The 15,545-nt window shown below is 36.3% G+C and overlaps 1 protein-coding gene across 1 annotated transcript in view; it reads right to left on the bottom strand.

The window, feature by feature from the left end:
- The window catches only part of LOC117716146 (contactin-associated protein like 5-1), an 838,779-nt gene extending 823,370 nt beyond the window's left edge, over positions 1–15,409 (bottom strand). The window contains exon 1 of the mRNA XM_034513074.2: positions 14,924–15,409. Coding sequence (XP_034368965.1) covers positions 14,924–15,005 — 82 coding nt within the window. The 5' untranslated portion in view covers positions 15,006–15,409. The remainder of the gene's footprint in view (positions 1–14,923) is intronic.
- Between the last annotated feature and the right edge of the window lie 136 nt (positions 15,410–15,545).

Below are 15,545 nucleotides of genomic sequence, written 5' to 3'. Positions count from 1 at the left end.
CAACTTTTGCCAAAACTTCTGGTCCAGTTTTATGGGAGGACTCTCTAAGGAAAGTACTCCCATCTTTAACTTGCTTTTAGTAGGCATTTGGCCAACACAATAAAGTACTTTTAAATACTTCTTTTTAAAAATGGTTATTTCATTTGTGTGTATATGTTCATGTGATTCTCTCTCTCTCTCTCTCTCTCTCTCTCTCTCTCTCTCTCTCTCTCTCTCTCTGTGTGTGTGTGTGTGTGTGTGTGTGTGTGTGTGTGTGTGTGTGTGTGTGTGAAAATCAGAGAAAAATTTACAAGACTTGATTTACTCTTTCTACCATGTGAATTTCAGGGATGAAATTTAGGTTGCAAGCTTGACAAGAACTGATTTTACTGCTGACATTACAAGTATTCACTCTCAATGCAAAGGTATGAACACAGATATATATGATAGAGTAAAGGGAGAGGGAAAGAGAGAGACAGAGACAAAGAGAGGAGAGATACACTTGGAGATACACATAGACATACACTCAAAGACACACATCCACAAAAAGTGATACTTATCACACACACACACACACACACACACACAAGCACAGCCATACTCATATAGCAGTGAAGCATGTTATCTTGTAGTGGGGAAAATATCAGAATCATAAACCAATGGGAAACATTGGGTATCTGTATTCACTGTATCGGAGTTGTTCAATATTTTCATGTTAACAAATTTTACCCTAAATAAATATTAAGGCCAAAGTAATCATTGACCCAGACTATGTCTGTTATCCATATATTTAAGCCTTAACAACTCTTGGTCTTGTTACTAAAATGTTAAGCCGAGTATATTCAATGCTTCCATTCAGTCTGTTAGTTAGAAAGTAGTTCAACATGAAAGAATTAATAAAAATAACTCCAGTAAATCACAATGCAAGGTAGGCTTTTGCAAAGCCACCCTGGAACAGAACAGTCACAGTGGCACATGACTCTATATACCTTCCATTCTCCTAGAAAAATATTTGATTTCAGAAAATAAAGTGATATTAATTTTATCCAAATTCCAATTTCAATACTTTATCTGGATAGGTAAATATTCACAAAGATGAACCTGAGTTAATATTGACTTTGGGGGGTAATAAACCCTGACAGTCACAAGAATGAATGGTTTACGTTATATATATTGGCTCATTGGTCATATAGCCTAGCCAAATAAATGAGCTTCAGGTTTCTTTAAAAAACCTGTCTAACATAAATCAAATGAAGTGCAGTTGAATCAGATACCTCATGATTATGTTTGTTCTCTATATATTGTTGTAAACATATTAATACAAACAAAACCCCATCCATATACCTGTACTTATACAGGTAGGATAAAAGTAAAAGCAAATACCCTACACAGATATCTCACAAATCTTCACAAAATTGCATAACATGCATGCATGCATATATGTATTATGATAATTTTTATAATGACCTATTAAATATTATATACTATATTAAATTACCATAATAACTAATACAAGATAATGATAAAAATGTAAAATAATACATTTGGAGTTCCCTAAAGGGAGGCATGAGGACAATGAAGATCTGAATGGACAGATGTTCTGAATGCTATTGCTCAGAGCAAGCACTAAGCATGTATTAAAAATTATCACTTGGATCAGAATCAATGACCAAAAGCAAACCCAGATTTACAATAATTGCTTTAATATCTGTTTGTCACTTCTTTCAATCACATTTCTCAGTAGAAAGTCATACTGGGGCATTCTTTCTGATGATGGTCAAATGCTTATTTTTTTAATCCCAATGTAAATAAGGCAAGATACAGTGAGGGGTGCCTCACATGTCCTGGATGTGTGCTTGCTGCCATGGATAGAGCTCCACTCAAATTGTATTTCAGTTTTATCAAGTAGTTATTTTGCCATTCACTGTGCAATACATGGACAATATAATCATAGCTAACATGAGATTGCTTATTTTGAGGAGGTCCCAAGAGGATGCCTAGGATGTAGGTGCATAATTCAAAGACCTTTACAAGATAATTCCTTCACATAAAAATAGTCCTTTACTAAAAGTTAAGGAGAGCAAGATAAAGAGGCATTTTTTTTACAAGCTGCTATCTTTACAGATCAGTAAATGCCAATAAGATGACACTTAATATAATATAAATAGCAGCAATAAAAACCCAGATTTTTAGCAGATTAATAATAAAAATAGAAGTTTCTTTTCCAAATGTCTAAAATGTACAATGCTTTTTGGCTAGCTAGAGGATCCTACTGTGTAGTTAAGTATGCCAGAATTTATTGCTATTAGGGAGCCAACAAAAAATGGTAAATAAGTTAGTCAATATGCTGACTATTCTGATATACTCAGACTACAATGTATACAGTGCATAAAACACAAATATATAGTTATATATAATAAACTTAATATATATAAACATATAATTATTATGTGTTAATAACACAAGAAAATGGTAGCTACTTATTTAATATGACTTTAGGCAGAGATCATATTAATAACTTTACCAGATACTCACTGACCACTACAAACAGACAGTGTTGTGCTCCCAGAGTGGTCACACTATTCTACCCCAGCCAGGAAATAAGTGTCTGAGTAACAGCAGCTTCTATTCTCTTTTCCTAAATCTTTTAAAATATGATTATCTTGCATGTTATTATGAACTTAGATTCTTGCAACTAAGATGTAAATAGGGCTAGGGAGATTATATAGAAGGGCTCGCACTGGTCAAGAGAGTCTGATAACTTGTCTGGAGCCCCATAAATCACGTAAGGTTAGATATCCTTGTATATATACAGTGGCAGATTAACTACAGAGAGATAGGATAAGGAGACTGCAGAATCTCTGCAAGCACACAGGCCAGACAGCCTAGTATAAGCTGTTATAATGTAACCTATCTCATACAAGGTGGAAGATGAGGAGTGACAACAATAATGTCTTCTGTCCTCAGTGAGCTCACACTCAAATACACACACACACACACACACACACACACACACACACGTTGAGAGAAAAAGAAGTTGGGAGGAGAGATTTTGTTAAAATGTGGGAAACTTCACAAGACTCCTCTTTGAAGAATCAGAAGAAAAAAGATATACTGCAGCAACAAATCTAGACAGTCTTGCCCCTTTTCTCCAAAGCAGCACTTTGTAATTTAAGTGCTGAATTTCTATATATAATTTCCTCTAGAAAACACAAATATAATGCTTTTGAAAAATGTTTTAGTAGTTATAGCATTACCCTTTACAATGATATTTTTAAGAGTAGAACAAAATATTTATTGATGCTTTTGTGGTTAACAGTCAGAGTAATCAAAGACCTTTCTTGTCCTTAAGAATTTATAGAAGAATTGAAGTGTTGCCCCAAGGAAAGACACTGAACATTGAACAATGTATTTTTAGAATTCCCAAAACCTGAGAAAGCATGTCCAAAAGATTCAAGGCAGAAATTGAAAAATAAGATGAAGGAAGCCAAGCTCATGAAACCTTGAAATTAAAGCAAAGAATTTATTGGTCTAACTCTACACCAAGCTTATGATGATAGCAAGCTGCTATAAGGCCCATTTCTTATTACCAAATGAATGTCCTGTGGCCATCAGACATGGTCCTTCAATGCACTTAGTCAAGGATGAAGAACACTGACACTGGATAGAGGTTTGTAATTTCTACCCTCCCATATAATCAGTATTCATCAGCAGATAGACACTAGGCTTATTCCATAGCATGGGTTTGTGAACAGGGATGTATAATTAAGAGTGATATATATATATATATATATATATATATATATATATATATATATAATATAAATTTATAATATATATAAATTTATATAATATATTATATATATATAATATATATACCAGCATACTGATAAATTAGTTGTATAGACAATGTGTATCCTACAGTACTAAAAACACTTTAGTTAGTTAAAAGAGTTTTCTATGCAACTTTCACATGCTCTTAGTTTATTTTCTTTTGGCTATAATTTAAACACAACAAAGACAATGTGAGGAAGGAAGAGTTTATTTGGGCTCATAGTTCCATGGCACAGATCACAATGCTGGACAAACATGTCAATGGTGAAGCAGCTGGTCACATGTCAATTTTAGTCAGGAAAGTGGTTTGTACAGGATATGATGTTGGTTCAGGTTCCTACCCAGCTAAGCTAGAAAATCCACAGTAATGGGGACAAAATCCTCTACCTTTATAACTGTAGTACAGGACAAAGTGAAACCTCACCAAATTCCAAAGCTGGGATAGGGTGCATGTTGAACACTGGCTTTCTCTCTAATAGAGTAATCTTGGAAGGCACAAACACAGACAGAGGCAAAAAGTCAAACTTATGTCCTATTGCTTACGGTACTATGCTTTGGGCTAAGAAATACACTTGGGTCATCAATTTTAATTAAAGATTCAAGAAGAATGTTTTTTATCATAAGCAAAGATATAACATACTGCTAATTGCAAATTTTTCTGAGTATTTAAGAAAAAAATTCTAGACATTATACGCCTCACTGGTGACTGGCTGCTGTGGTGCTGTTCAAATTCCCACTGCTTTTCTGAGACTCAGTTCCTCTAGATGTGGAATTTGAGTAAGAAATCTGTAAAAGCATTAGCTTAAGTCACAATATGTAAAACTGTCACTCTGTAAAAGATAAATGAACCAATCAGAGTAGGGGAAAAAGAACAGAAGAAGAGAGCATGGAGAAGAAAGCAAGGAAAGAAGTCAGGGAGACAAATCGAGAAAGAAGGTAGAATGAGAGGACAGCTGAAAGCAGAAGTTGTGAGATTAAACAACAAGAGAGAAAAAGCCTTTATACACTGAGCAGGAACATAATGGTGATGGTCAGCCACCAAATCTGTGGAGGTCAGAGTGAATTCTGATATGCTGAACATGCCTATTTCCCTGTTTACTCAACTCAGAACATTCTCTACCTGTCTTTCTTATACTTAGTCTTGCTACCTGGACAATCTGTCCTACCAGAAGTCAAATGTTCATTACAGATCCTTCTCTGTAGTTTCTCTCCTAATGGATTCTTCATGGCTAATTTCCATGATTTGGACATTATTCCCCATAATTACAGATTTGAGGAATTAGTGAAATTGTAGAGGAGTTGTTTAGAGACAGAGGGTAGTGGCAATGGAAGTACGTGGATACCCAAGAGTGTCCTATAGATGGTTAACCTGTGTCAAGCTATGCTCCAACACACCTTATTGGGAAGTGTCATATTTGGTGACTGCCTACAAAGTATAATAAATCAGAGTTGAAATCCAGCAGACACTCAAATCTTCTATAACCCCTGTACTGTAATGATCTCAGAGAACAACATCCATAATATACAAGCTACATGTGAGCACAAGCTCACAGAAATAGAATGACTTTATCCAAGGAAAGGCAAATGGTATTATTTGGTATATGGTATTAGAAGAAATGAAGGAAAAAATAAAACAAAAAATTGAAGATGCATTCAGGCACAGTGGCTGAAGTTCGCCTATTAAATTCTGTTGACACTGTAAACTAAATTATTTCTTAGTGTGTTTGTGTGATGTATATACCTGTATGTTTATCTGTATGTGATATTTGTGTGATGTGTGTATATGTTTATGACATGTGATGTTTGTGGATATGTATTTTTTGTGTATATTCATGTTTACGGAAAGAATTTACACATATCTTGGTATGTGTGTGGATGTTTGAGACCTTAGTAACACTGTGGTTACAGAAGTATAATACCACATCTGGATTTCTGTGGGGGCTGGAGATTCAAACTCAAGCTCCCAGTCTTATACAACAAGCATGTTAGTCATTGAGCCCTGGAAGGTTCTTTATACTCTTATGGAGTTTCGGTTGTATTCCGAGGAATATTTTTGCTTCAGAGATAAATTGTTAAAAGTGAAATGCACGGAAGTATGTTCTGTCTTTACTACTGCTTGTGTCACCCTGAAGAGTTTTATAGATTCAGCTAATTTAAGAAACAGATAAAGTTAACACCTTGTCCTAAGAATCTGCACAAAGGCAAGTAGATAGTATAAAGATATTGGGATTTATGCTTTAACGTCAATTACCAATGATAATGCATCAGCCTGAAGCACTCAACTTTAGAAATTTTCCTTGCACATAGCAGATATTCAAGGGAGTTAGGAGTCTGAATCCACCCCCAGTTGAAAAAGCCAGAATCTATGATGTTGAGCTTTAATTATACATTCCTTAATGATGAGTTCTCATTTTGCTGACACAAACCAGTATAATTTATAGACTAGAAGATTGCATCAGAGTGATAGATATAGGAGCATGTGCGATACGGTGTCATGTTTATATGAAATATACTCTATTCAGAAAATGGACACTCTGAATTCCCAGAAAAGAACTTCATTTCAGAGCACAGAATACCTTTTGAGCATATATTGCTCTCATTTGTCACAAGCAATGGAACTATTTACAGAGTTCATTTTAGCTGCAAATCTGCTTTTGTATGCTTAGTAGCTCATATGTTCATGTGCCTTGAATTTACTTGGTCATTATTCTTTTTGAGGTACTATGTGAGCTGAACTTCCAAATGTCCTTCTTTGTTTTTTCAGTAGGTGTTAACTGAGCTGCTGTAATTATCTCATCTAGTCTTCTTAACATCATTTTGTTTTATTTCATTTGACATCTCATTAATCCCTAAAAAGAAAAAAAAAAGAGGAATTTCTGTGGAGATAACATAGGTGGTAGAGTTCTTAACTTAAAAGCTTTAAAACCTAAATTTGACCCTTAGAACCTACAAAATATCCATGTATAGCATTCAGGAGATGGCATACTCTATAAAAGTGCTAACCATGCAAGCATGATGAATAGTATTTTATACATAAAATCCACATAAACAGCTCCACAAAGTTGTTTATGTCATACACACAATGTGGCATTCATAAACTTTAAGAGCATTCAGCCACTGGGCAAGCAAACCACACACACCAACACACATTCGTACCCACAGCCACCACACATATATTAAAATAATTTATCTGCATGTTGAGACATGTATGTGTAATCCCAGCACTGGAGGATTCCTAGGACTAGCCTAATGCCTGCCTAGACTAACTAGTAAACTCTAGGTCAATGAAAGAATATGTCTCAAGGAAGGTATAAAATATTCTAAAGATAACACACAGTCTGATCTTCAGCATCCACATGCACAAACATACATGTGCATGCACATACATGCACAAAAGTTAAAAAGGGGAAATTTAAACTTTTATTGTGCTAATTTGACTATAAGTTCCTATGGGCCAAGTAATGGTTAACAATTTTCTTTAAGTATATTTCTAGGGTTTGTAATACCCTCCTCTGGATTCAGCTGACACCAGACATACAGAGTAGTGCACATGGATATGTGAATATGCAAGAATAAAAATGTACATAGAATTAATGATATTTTAAAAATTAAAGCTTTTGAATGAAACTTCATATTTTCAACTTAAAAAGAAAAGAATTTTCCATACTAAACGACTTCTTTACTTTATTCTCCATCCCTATATCAATACACAATGTGCCCCTTTTTTAGTCTGCTGAGTTTGGACAAACTTCAGCTTCAAGTTGTACATTCCTTACGAGCACATTTAGATGTTCCAGACAATACAGGCTGCTCTTTGTCTGCCATTGCACCCATGTATACCTGTGTTGTAACATTTAACACTGACACGAATAAATAGTTATTTCCTGGTTACCAAGCTTTTCACAATTCCTGGAGGTCATGTTGTGTATCTTAATAGTTAATCTTCACTTCTCAAACTACGTAGGAATCTTAACTTTAAGAAAGAAAAACAATACTTAAGACTAAGTTCATTGGCAAGTTCTTCAAATGAGTAACATACATCAACTCTGGACATTTACACCTTTCTATTCATATCTAAGAAGATGACACGGGTGTCTGAATTTTTTTATAAGAGTGATGAAGTGGATTTGCCACTAAGTAAAAATCTTTTCCATAACTCAGCACTAAATTCCATTTAATAGGACTCAAATACTCTGTATATCAAACTTAAGACAGTAAATAAAATTTTTATAGCAATGGGGCCACATATTTTTCAAATTATAGAGGAAGTGTTCACTAACATTGCATAAAGAAAGTTAGGGGTGCAGGAAAGGGCTGGGAGTGTGATTGGAACTTGCTGGGGGACATCTCTGGGAGTAGTTGGAGATCTGAGACTGGGGAGGATGCAAGGAATCTATGGGGTGATCCTATCTAAGACTCCCTACCAGTGGAGAATATAGAAACTCAAGGGGCCACCTTCTGTAGCCACGCATGACTTCCAGTGGAGGGAGGGGGACATCAACCCATCCTTCAAACCCAAGTTTGTCCTGCCTACAAGATGCACAGAGATAAAGATGGAGAAGACACCAAAGAAACAGACAACAAAATGACTGCCTCAATTTGAGCCCCATCTCACGTGGGAAAGCCAGTTCCTAACACTATTACTCTACTGTGCTTGCAGACAGGAATGTCAATATAACTGTCTGCTGAATGGATTTTTCCTATAGCAGATAGAAAAAGATGCAGAATCCCATAGCCAAACATCAGGCAGAGCTCAAGTTGTCATGTGGAAGAGTAGGGAATAGAATTTAATGAGCCAGAGGGGTCAAGGACACTGAAAGAAGTCCTACAGAGTCTACTGTCCTGGTTCCATGAGAACCCACAGAGATGACACCACCAAGCAACGAGCATGCAGGTGCTGTACCCCTACAGATTTGTAGCAAATGTACAGCTTAATGTTCATGTGGGTCCCCTAACAATTGAAGTGGGGGTGTCTGATTATATTGCCTGCCATTGGATGTCCTTATCCTAGCTGGACTACCTGCTTGGGCCTCAGTGGAAGTAAGAATAATGTTTAGTTCTATTGGGACTGAATGGTTCAGTGTACACTTGAGGGGAAGGGGAGGGTACTACTATACTTACTATACTAACTAGGGGGAGGGAGTTTTAAGGGAGGGACTGAAAGAAGAGGAGAAGGTGGGGGTTGCAATCAGAAAAAACGAAGTTAATCAAATTAACTCAAACTTGTAGTAAAGTCAGGTGTTCCCCAGTTCATAAGTGACTTCTTGGTGCCCAAGTTAGGCCTTCTCTGCAATGAATCAAGAGAAATATGCAGTAGGAGATCCAGCTGCATATCTCAAACTCTATAAGATAGTCTAAATGTTTGTTTCATATTACAGTTGACTTTACAATTAATAGTTGTTAAAATAATAACATAAAGAAACACATCTTAAAAACAAGTCTCAGCCAATACAGAGTAGAAAAGTCTCAGTTTAAGATTGACATGTTTTGCTAAAAAAGCATTAAATCATTACTTCATTCATCTACTTGTTCAGTGTTTTAAGTATTGTATACAGTAATTCAAATAAAATATAACAAAGAGGCAATACATCTTAGTTGAAGCAACAAATATTACAGAAAGTGCTATAAAAATGAGATAAGTAGAGGCAAGCTAACCTAGACTGAGAAAATTCAAAAATATATTTTATTTACTGTGTGACAATTTCATACATATGTGCAATGTACATTGATTCTTAATATGTCCATTCTCCCCTGCTACTTGCCCAAATATTCCCAGCACATGGTATACTGGCATACAACACACACACACACACACACACACACACACACACACACATACACACACACACACAAACAAAGGGAGAGGAAAGAGAGAGGGAGAGAGAGAGCGGGAGAGACAGGAAGAAAAAGACAGAGAGAGAGAGAGAGAGAGAGAGAGAGAGAGAGAGAGAGAGAGAGAGAGAGAGAGAAAGTTTGTATAGTTGGCAAACTGTGAGGGAAATAAATTTAAGTGAAAATGGTACTATAGCCCAAGTAATGAGCAGCACATACAAATAAATCCAACAGACATGAGACAGTAAGGATTGTTTGTAAAATGTAAACCTCTATATTTGATTAGGAGGGATATTGAGGATGATATTTGGATTATTATACAAAGCCAGATCAAGGTTTACACCATGGCATATATGATGAGGCCTCATAGTACTGTGAACTACGATCTCAGCAGAATAATGACCTGACATTGACAAACTTATGGGACAAAAACGTCAACAGAAGTGTCCTTTCTGGAATTGTTTTGTACTTGTGTATAAACAACAGAATATTCTAAATAGCTTCTCAAAGTTTCTTCATCCCTTATCAAACTTTTAACTAAAAAGTATTAAAAAAAAAGTAAATCCTCAACCTGGGAAAAATCTCAGATATAAACTTGCTTTTCTTTGAACAATATATTTTTTACACTCATGCTTCAAGTCTTGGTCTGAATATTTTTGTCCTTTTGATTTTTCAGGTGTGACTCAGGAGCTGAGTTTGTGGAAAACTGCTAGCTCATGCCCTTCTCCAAGGCTAAGGTTATGAGGCTTATCTTAGAGAACCTTTGCTAAATTCCTGCATCCGCTATACAAATTACATAGTGACATACATTAGAAAATACTTCATTGATAAGATATTTGTGTTTAAACATGCACCGGGTCAAGATCCAGAATTTTGTCATTGCTTAAATTAGTGATTTGGGGGACATGTTTAAGTTTTACACATCTGAAATTCACTCATATGAACTAGATCACTTACTTAGATATCTTACTGAGCAGCCTTGGAAAGTATGTGTGTGGAATGAAAGAGGTGATGCATGTTTACTAATAGGAATTAAAATTTTATTAAATGCTTACTCTGAGTATATGTATCTCCCAGTTTTGAAGTGCATTGATTTCAAACACACACAGATTTGAAATAACCAGTAAGTAGCATCTGTGGTTAACATTGAGAACCCATTACAAGTAAGGATTGTCTTCCTACCTAAATCTAGGCCTTTATTCAGGAAAACCCAGGTTATTGGGGAATGTGAGCAACTTTTGTAGGGTCATTAGACAATCATGGCAGTAGCTGAATGGATGAAATGGTTTCTTTTGGAAGTGAAAAAGTCATCATTGTTTCTAAATCAGTACAATGCAACTTCTCAAAATGCCATTTTTTTCTGCCTTATTAGGTAACTACACCCATTCCCAATTTTCTTATCTGTTGTGAGTAATTATTACCCACAGGTCTTATTTTGTCACAGTCTGGATTATCAACTGAAAGACTACAAAACTACAAAATTTAAAGATGCTTCAAATCCTATCATTGCATGATAAATCAGTACAAGAAAGTAAAGATATTCACTCAAATAAACTGAGGCCAGTTGGACAGATGGAGAGGGAAAAAGGAAGGCTATATCTGGAAAGATGGCCGTTCCTTAGAAGTAGGATACAGGTGAGAGCAGAGATGCTCCAGTAGATATTAATCTTCTCTTCTCCCACGTCTGCTCCTTTACTATGAAATTCCTGCTCTAGTTCTTCATTTATATTTTATAGTTGCAAAGTGATAGGGGGCTTTTGTGAAGGAAATAGAAAGTGATTTCATATCAAACATTAAAGGTCAAAATGAGGTAGTTTGATAATGGAGAAAGTTTTCAGATTCTGCCAATTGATCAGTACAGGGGTCGCTCACTTCTGGTAGCTGGAGATGCCACAGAAAACACTGCACAGTCATTTTCCTGCTCAACAAGAACAGCACATTCATTGCTCATATTAGTCTTCCATTTGGTTGGTTAACAGCCTTCAGATAATTCAATGTCTGATATCTCTTTATAGTCATGATCAACTTCTCAAGGATCTTGTGAAATTCAGCATGGGAGAAAAATCTAGAACATGGAGTTTTATATTCTCATCACAATAACAAGTCTCTGAGACTCTAATAATGAGTAGCTATAAACTTCAAGGAGGTACTTAGTAAATGTTTTAAGTTATTTCAGAAAAATTAAAGTTATTTTAAAATTTAAAATTACCTCATGTAATGTTTCTTTTAAAAATGAAATTAACAATATTTCTCTGTGTTATATGCAATCTGCCTGTTTTTTGACACCTTACTTCTGTCATTATAGAAATTTAAATTACCTAATCTTAGATGAATACCCTTAGTAAGATATTTAGCTGCTGTTCAATTTGGAGTAGAAACAGATCTCAATTTCTCCCTGCATTTTACTGGCATTCTGGAAAAGACAATAATTAAATACATATTTAACCTCTGGTCTGAGACTTCACTGGAATGAAAACTCTTAGATACTGACTTCTGGCCTCATTGAATCAAATTCCTAAGCCATACCATAGTTTCTTGTGTCAAGGAGTTGAGTATATAATATTTTAAAAATCTTTTACAGTGATATATATATATATATATATATATATATATATATATATATATATATATATATATCAAAATTAACCAGTCCTGTCAGAATATAGCCAAAGGAAACATTGTAGTATTTTAATATCCTGATAATCTGAAATGGAGATATTTCCAGAGGTTCTTATTACTGGTAGATAATTGCACTCTCACCATAGATTTGTAATATCTGTAATTATAGCTGAAATTCTTTTAATCTGACTTTGTTTTCATTGTGCTTAGTAAGAAACTTATAAAATTTGTAATTGGGTAAGCATTCATTTTCCCCCATGGAGGTAAATGCCCATATCTGAGACAGAGTATGAGGCAATCAAACATGTATACAAATAGTTATACACTACACAACAATAACTGTAACAGCAAGTCGTTACAAAAGAGGGCAGATAATAAAAAGTTATTTTTTTAAGAAATCCCACACATAAAAATTAATACCTTTAACTCTCCATCATGGAAGAACCTGGGCACACAATCTATCCTTAAGGCTTCCATTACTAATGACATGAGAAACTCCTTAAAATGTAGGGAAAATAATCACAAACAGGAATTCTCACAAATCAAATTAAAAGGAAACTCTTGGAAAGGAAATTTCTAACTCATCAAAGTATGTATATGAATGTAAGCCAATTAAATATCCGTAGCAAATCCAATACTACACTTGAATAAAAATTGTGCACAGCAGCCTAGAGAACCTGGAATATATTCATGATTGCTTGAGGATCATTACCTTATAGGCTCCAAAGAACACTAATATGCATTGATTTCAGAATCAGTACCTGCTGAAAGCTTATTGCTTACTGAATGTATACAGTTCTTACAGTACAATAAACACCTACTGCTATTCCTTAAGAAAACTGCTTCTAGAATACTTAGCAAGCAGCACTCACTAAATTGCCATGTTGCTTGGAAGTGGAAGATGAAAGTGTCACTTAGGAAATTCTCAAGTTCATTACCACCACTTTTTAAATGCCCAGAGCTGTCTTTGTAACTGCTGTGGCTATGATAGGCTGAAGTCTTACACACATGCCATTTAGTTTTATGTACTTATTAAAATATATTGACCATAGTTAAATTAATTTACGGAAAATATGGCTTCAAGAAGGAATTTTCAAGAACGTTGTTATGTACTCGTGCTGTATAATCTAATCATTTAATTGGCATCTCTCACTCCCAACTTTTGGATCTTCAAAGTATTCATTCTTTTCAGATAATGGAATATGCTAAAGAGAAAGCACAGTTCAGAGCCACACCTTTGAATCAACTGGAAAATGCTGACCTCTAGTGTTTCTGAAGGTAGAGAAACTAGCTTAATAACAAAGCTCACTTCCTAAGGCTCCTGGTCTTTCTTCGGGGCACCATGGGAATACATTCAAAGAGAAGGGTAGAAGAAGAGGAGAAAAGGGGAACTCAATGTATCCTCTAACATAATTTACTAGCTTATCCCAACCTGATAGAGAAGGTAGCTACTTTGGCCTTCCTTTATAACATAAACTTTAAGAAAATATTACAACTATGGGTTTTGAGCTTTCCAATCCTTGGATCACAGAAACACTGATTGTACTTTAAACATCTATTCACTTGGTTTCCTTTGGAATGCGAGTTCTGTAACAAGATACTGTGAGGATTAAGGACTAAGGCAAAAGGATCTTCTGTGGTAAGTCAGCTCACATTTTATTTTTTTAATTGATATTGATAGTACAAATTACAAAAGTAAAATAAAATTGTTCTAGTCTATAAAATAAAATTGTATATTTCTGAGTTTCAGTGTAGGAATAGAAGATGAGAGAACAAACCCAGAAACTTGAGGGACAGTTAGTAAGCCATCCTTGCAAACAACACAGATGGCTTAATTGCATCCTTTCTCATTTAGGAGTTCCCAGAGAAAGAAAAACTTCCCTTCCTCTGCCTAGAGAAGCAGCTGAGCAATTGAGCTTGAACCTCTCACAGATTTAGTGAATTATTCAAGTTTGACAAACTGGATTCTTTAAATAAATAGTGCAGGTGGCAGATTCCTCAGAGTCAAGAATTCCTGCCTATTAAATTCAGTGTTCTATGCTTGCTAGGGTGAAAATGTCGATAACATAGTATATACTCATTCCTTCATGGGCACCAGCATTTTGAGGATGAGTATAATTTTTTTTTAAAGCACCCTCCTGTAATAGAGCAGCCATTGATTTCCTGGGGCAATTACATTTGGGTTACAATTCTAAGACCCAAACTCCCAAACCTTTTAGACGGGTACTCATTGGTTACAAAATGCTTCCAGCTGAAACATTATGCCTACAACAGTAGAGAGCTTGGTGCTTAGGGTGAAAGTTAGGGTACAAGTGTTCCGGGCACATTGTAAATCGGTGGGAGCTGCAGTCTGCTGTTAACACCTCGCTCGGTGGCTCTGCCCCAGAGGCTTGTTCCTGGCCCAAGCATTCCTGCCTGAGATTAAGAACCATGAATATAGCAGCAACTTTATGATTAAGGGAACTTTATGATTCAAAAGAAAAGCAGGCAATTCAGCAGAGCAAGCTCGTTAGAGCTCTGCTAACTTTTAGGGTGCCTGGAATAGTCGAACCACACTGGTTTTCACACTGCTCTTTTCTTTTACCCAGAGCATATACAGTCTGACAGTCGGAGCGTCCTATCCCACCTCACCTTCCCGCTCCCAGCTCCAAGTACTCACAGTTTGTCGCTGTTAATCCTAAATGCCACAAGCCAGAGAGGATCAAAGTCAAAACGCTGTTCAGTCTTGGTACAGAATCCATTTCCCCCGAGTGAGAGATCTCTTCCAATAGAATCCCAAATTCGCAGGCACGAGCGTTGGCTTTTCTCTCGTATCCTCTCTCTCTATTTCAATGTTCCCTCTCCTCTGCACAGCCTGAACCCCTCCCACCCTCTTGAGCTCCTCTTCTTCACTCCATCCTGTTCCTCAGATGCTCCACTGAAACCGCAGCGGGGCTTCCACTGAGCTGCGAGCTGCGATCCAGGTTTATAGTTCCTGCAACTGTCCCTTTCAGAGCTTGCCTTCCTCGCCTGCCTCGTCTTCCTCCGGATTCTCTTTTTCAAAGGTTCACATCCAAACTCCAGGGCAGCTCTTAGAGCTCGGCATTACTAATAGCTAAAAGCACCTCGTTCGGGAATGAGAGCTGGATTCAGCACCAGGGTAGCGGACAGCTCTTTATAGGAGCCGTGTGCGCAGCACCGCCCCCGGCCGAGCCAGCTCAGCACTGGTCCATGAAAGTGGCCTGGGCGGGTCCTTGGTCCCTAGGATGTCCCCAGCAGAGGTTCTGCTGTGGTATGCTTTA

The sequence above is a fragment of the Arvicanthis niloticus genome, chromosome 10, assembly GCF_011762505.2.
Source record: "Arvicanthis niloticus isolate mArvNil1 chromosome 10, mArvNil1.pat.X, whole genome shotgun sequence".
NCBI classification, from domain to species: Eukaryota; Metazoa; Chordata; class Mammalia; order Rodentia; family Muridae; genus Arvicanthis; species Arvicanthis niloticus.
Note: the sequence above shows the minus strand (reverse complement) of the source record. Positions and strands in the feature narration are given on the sequence as shown.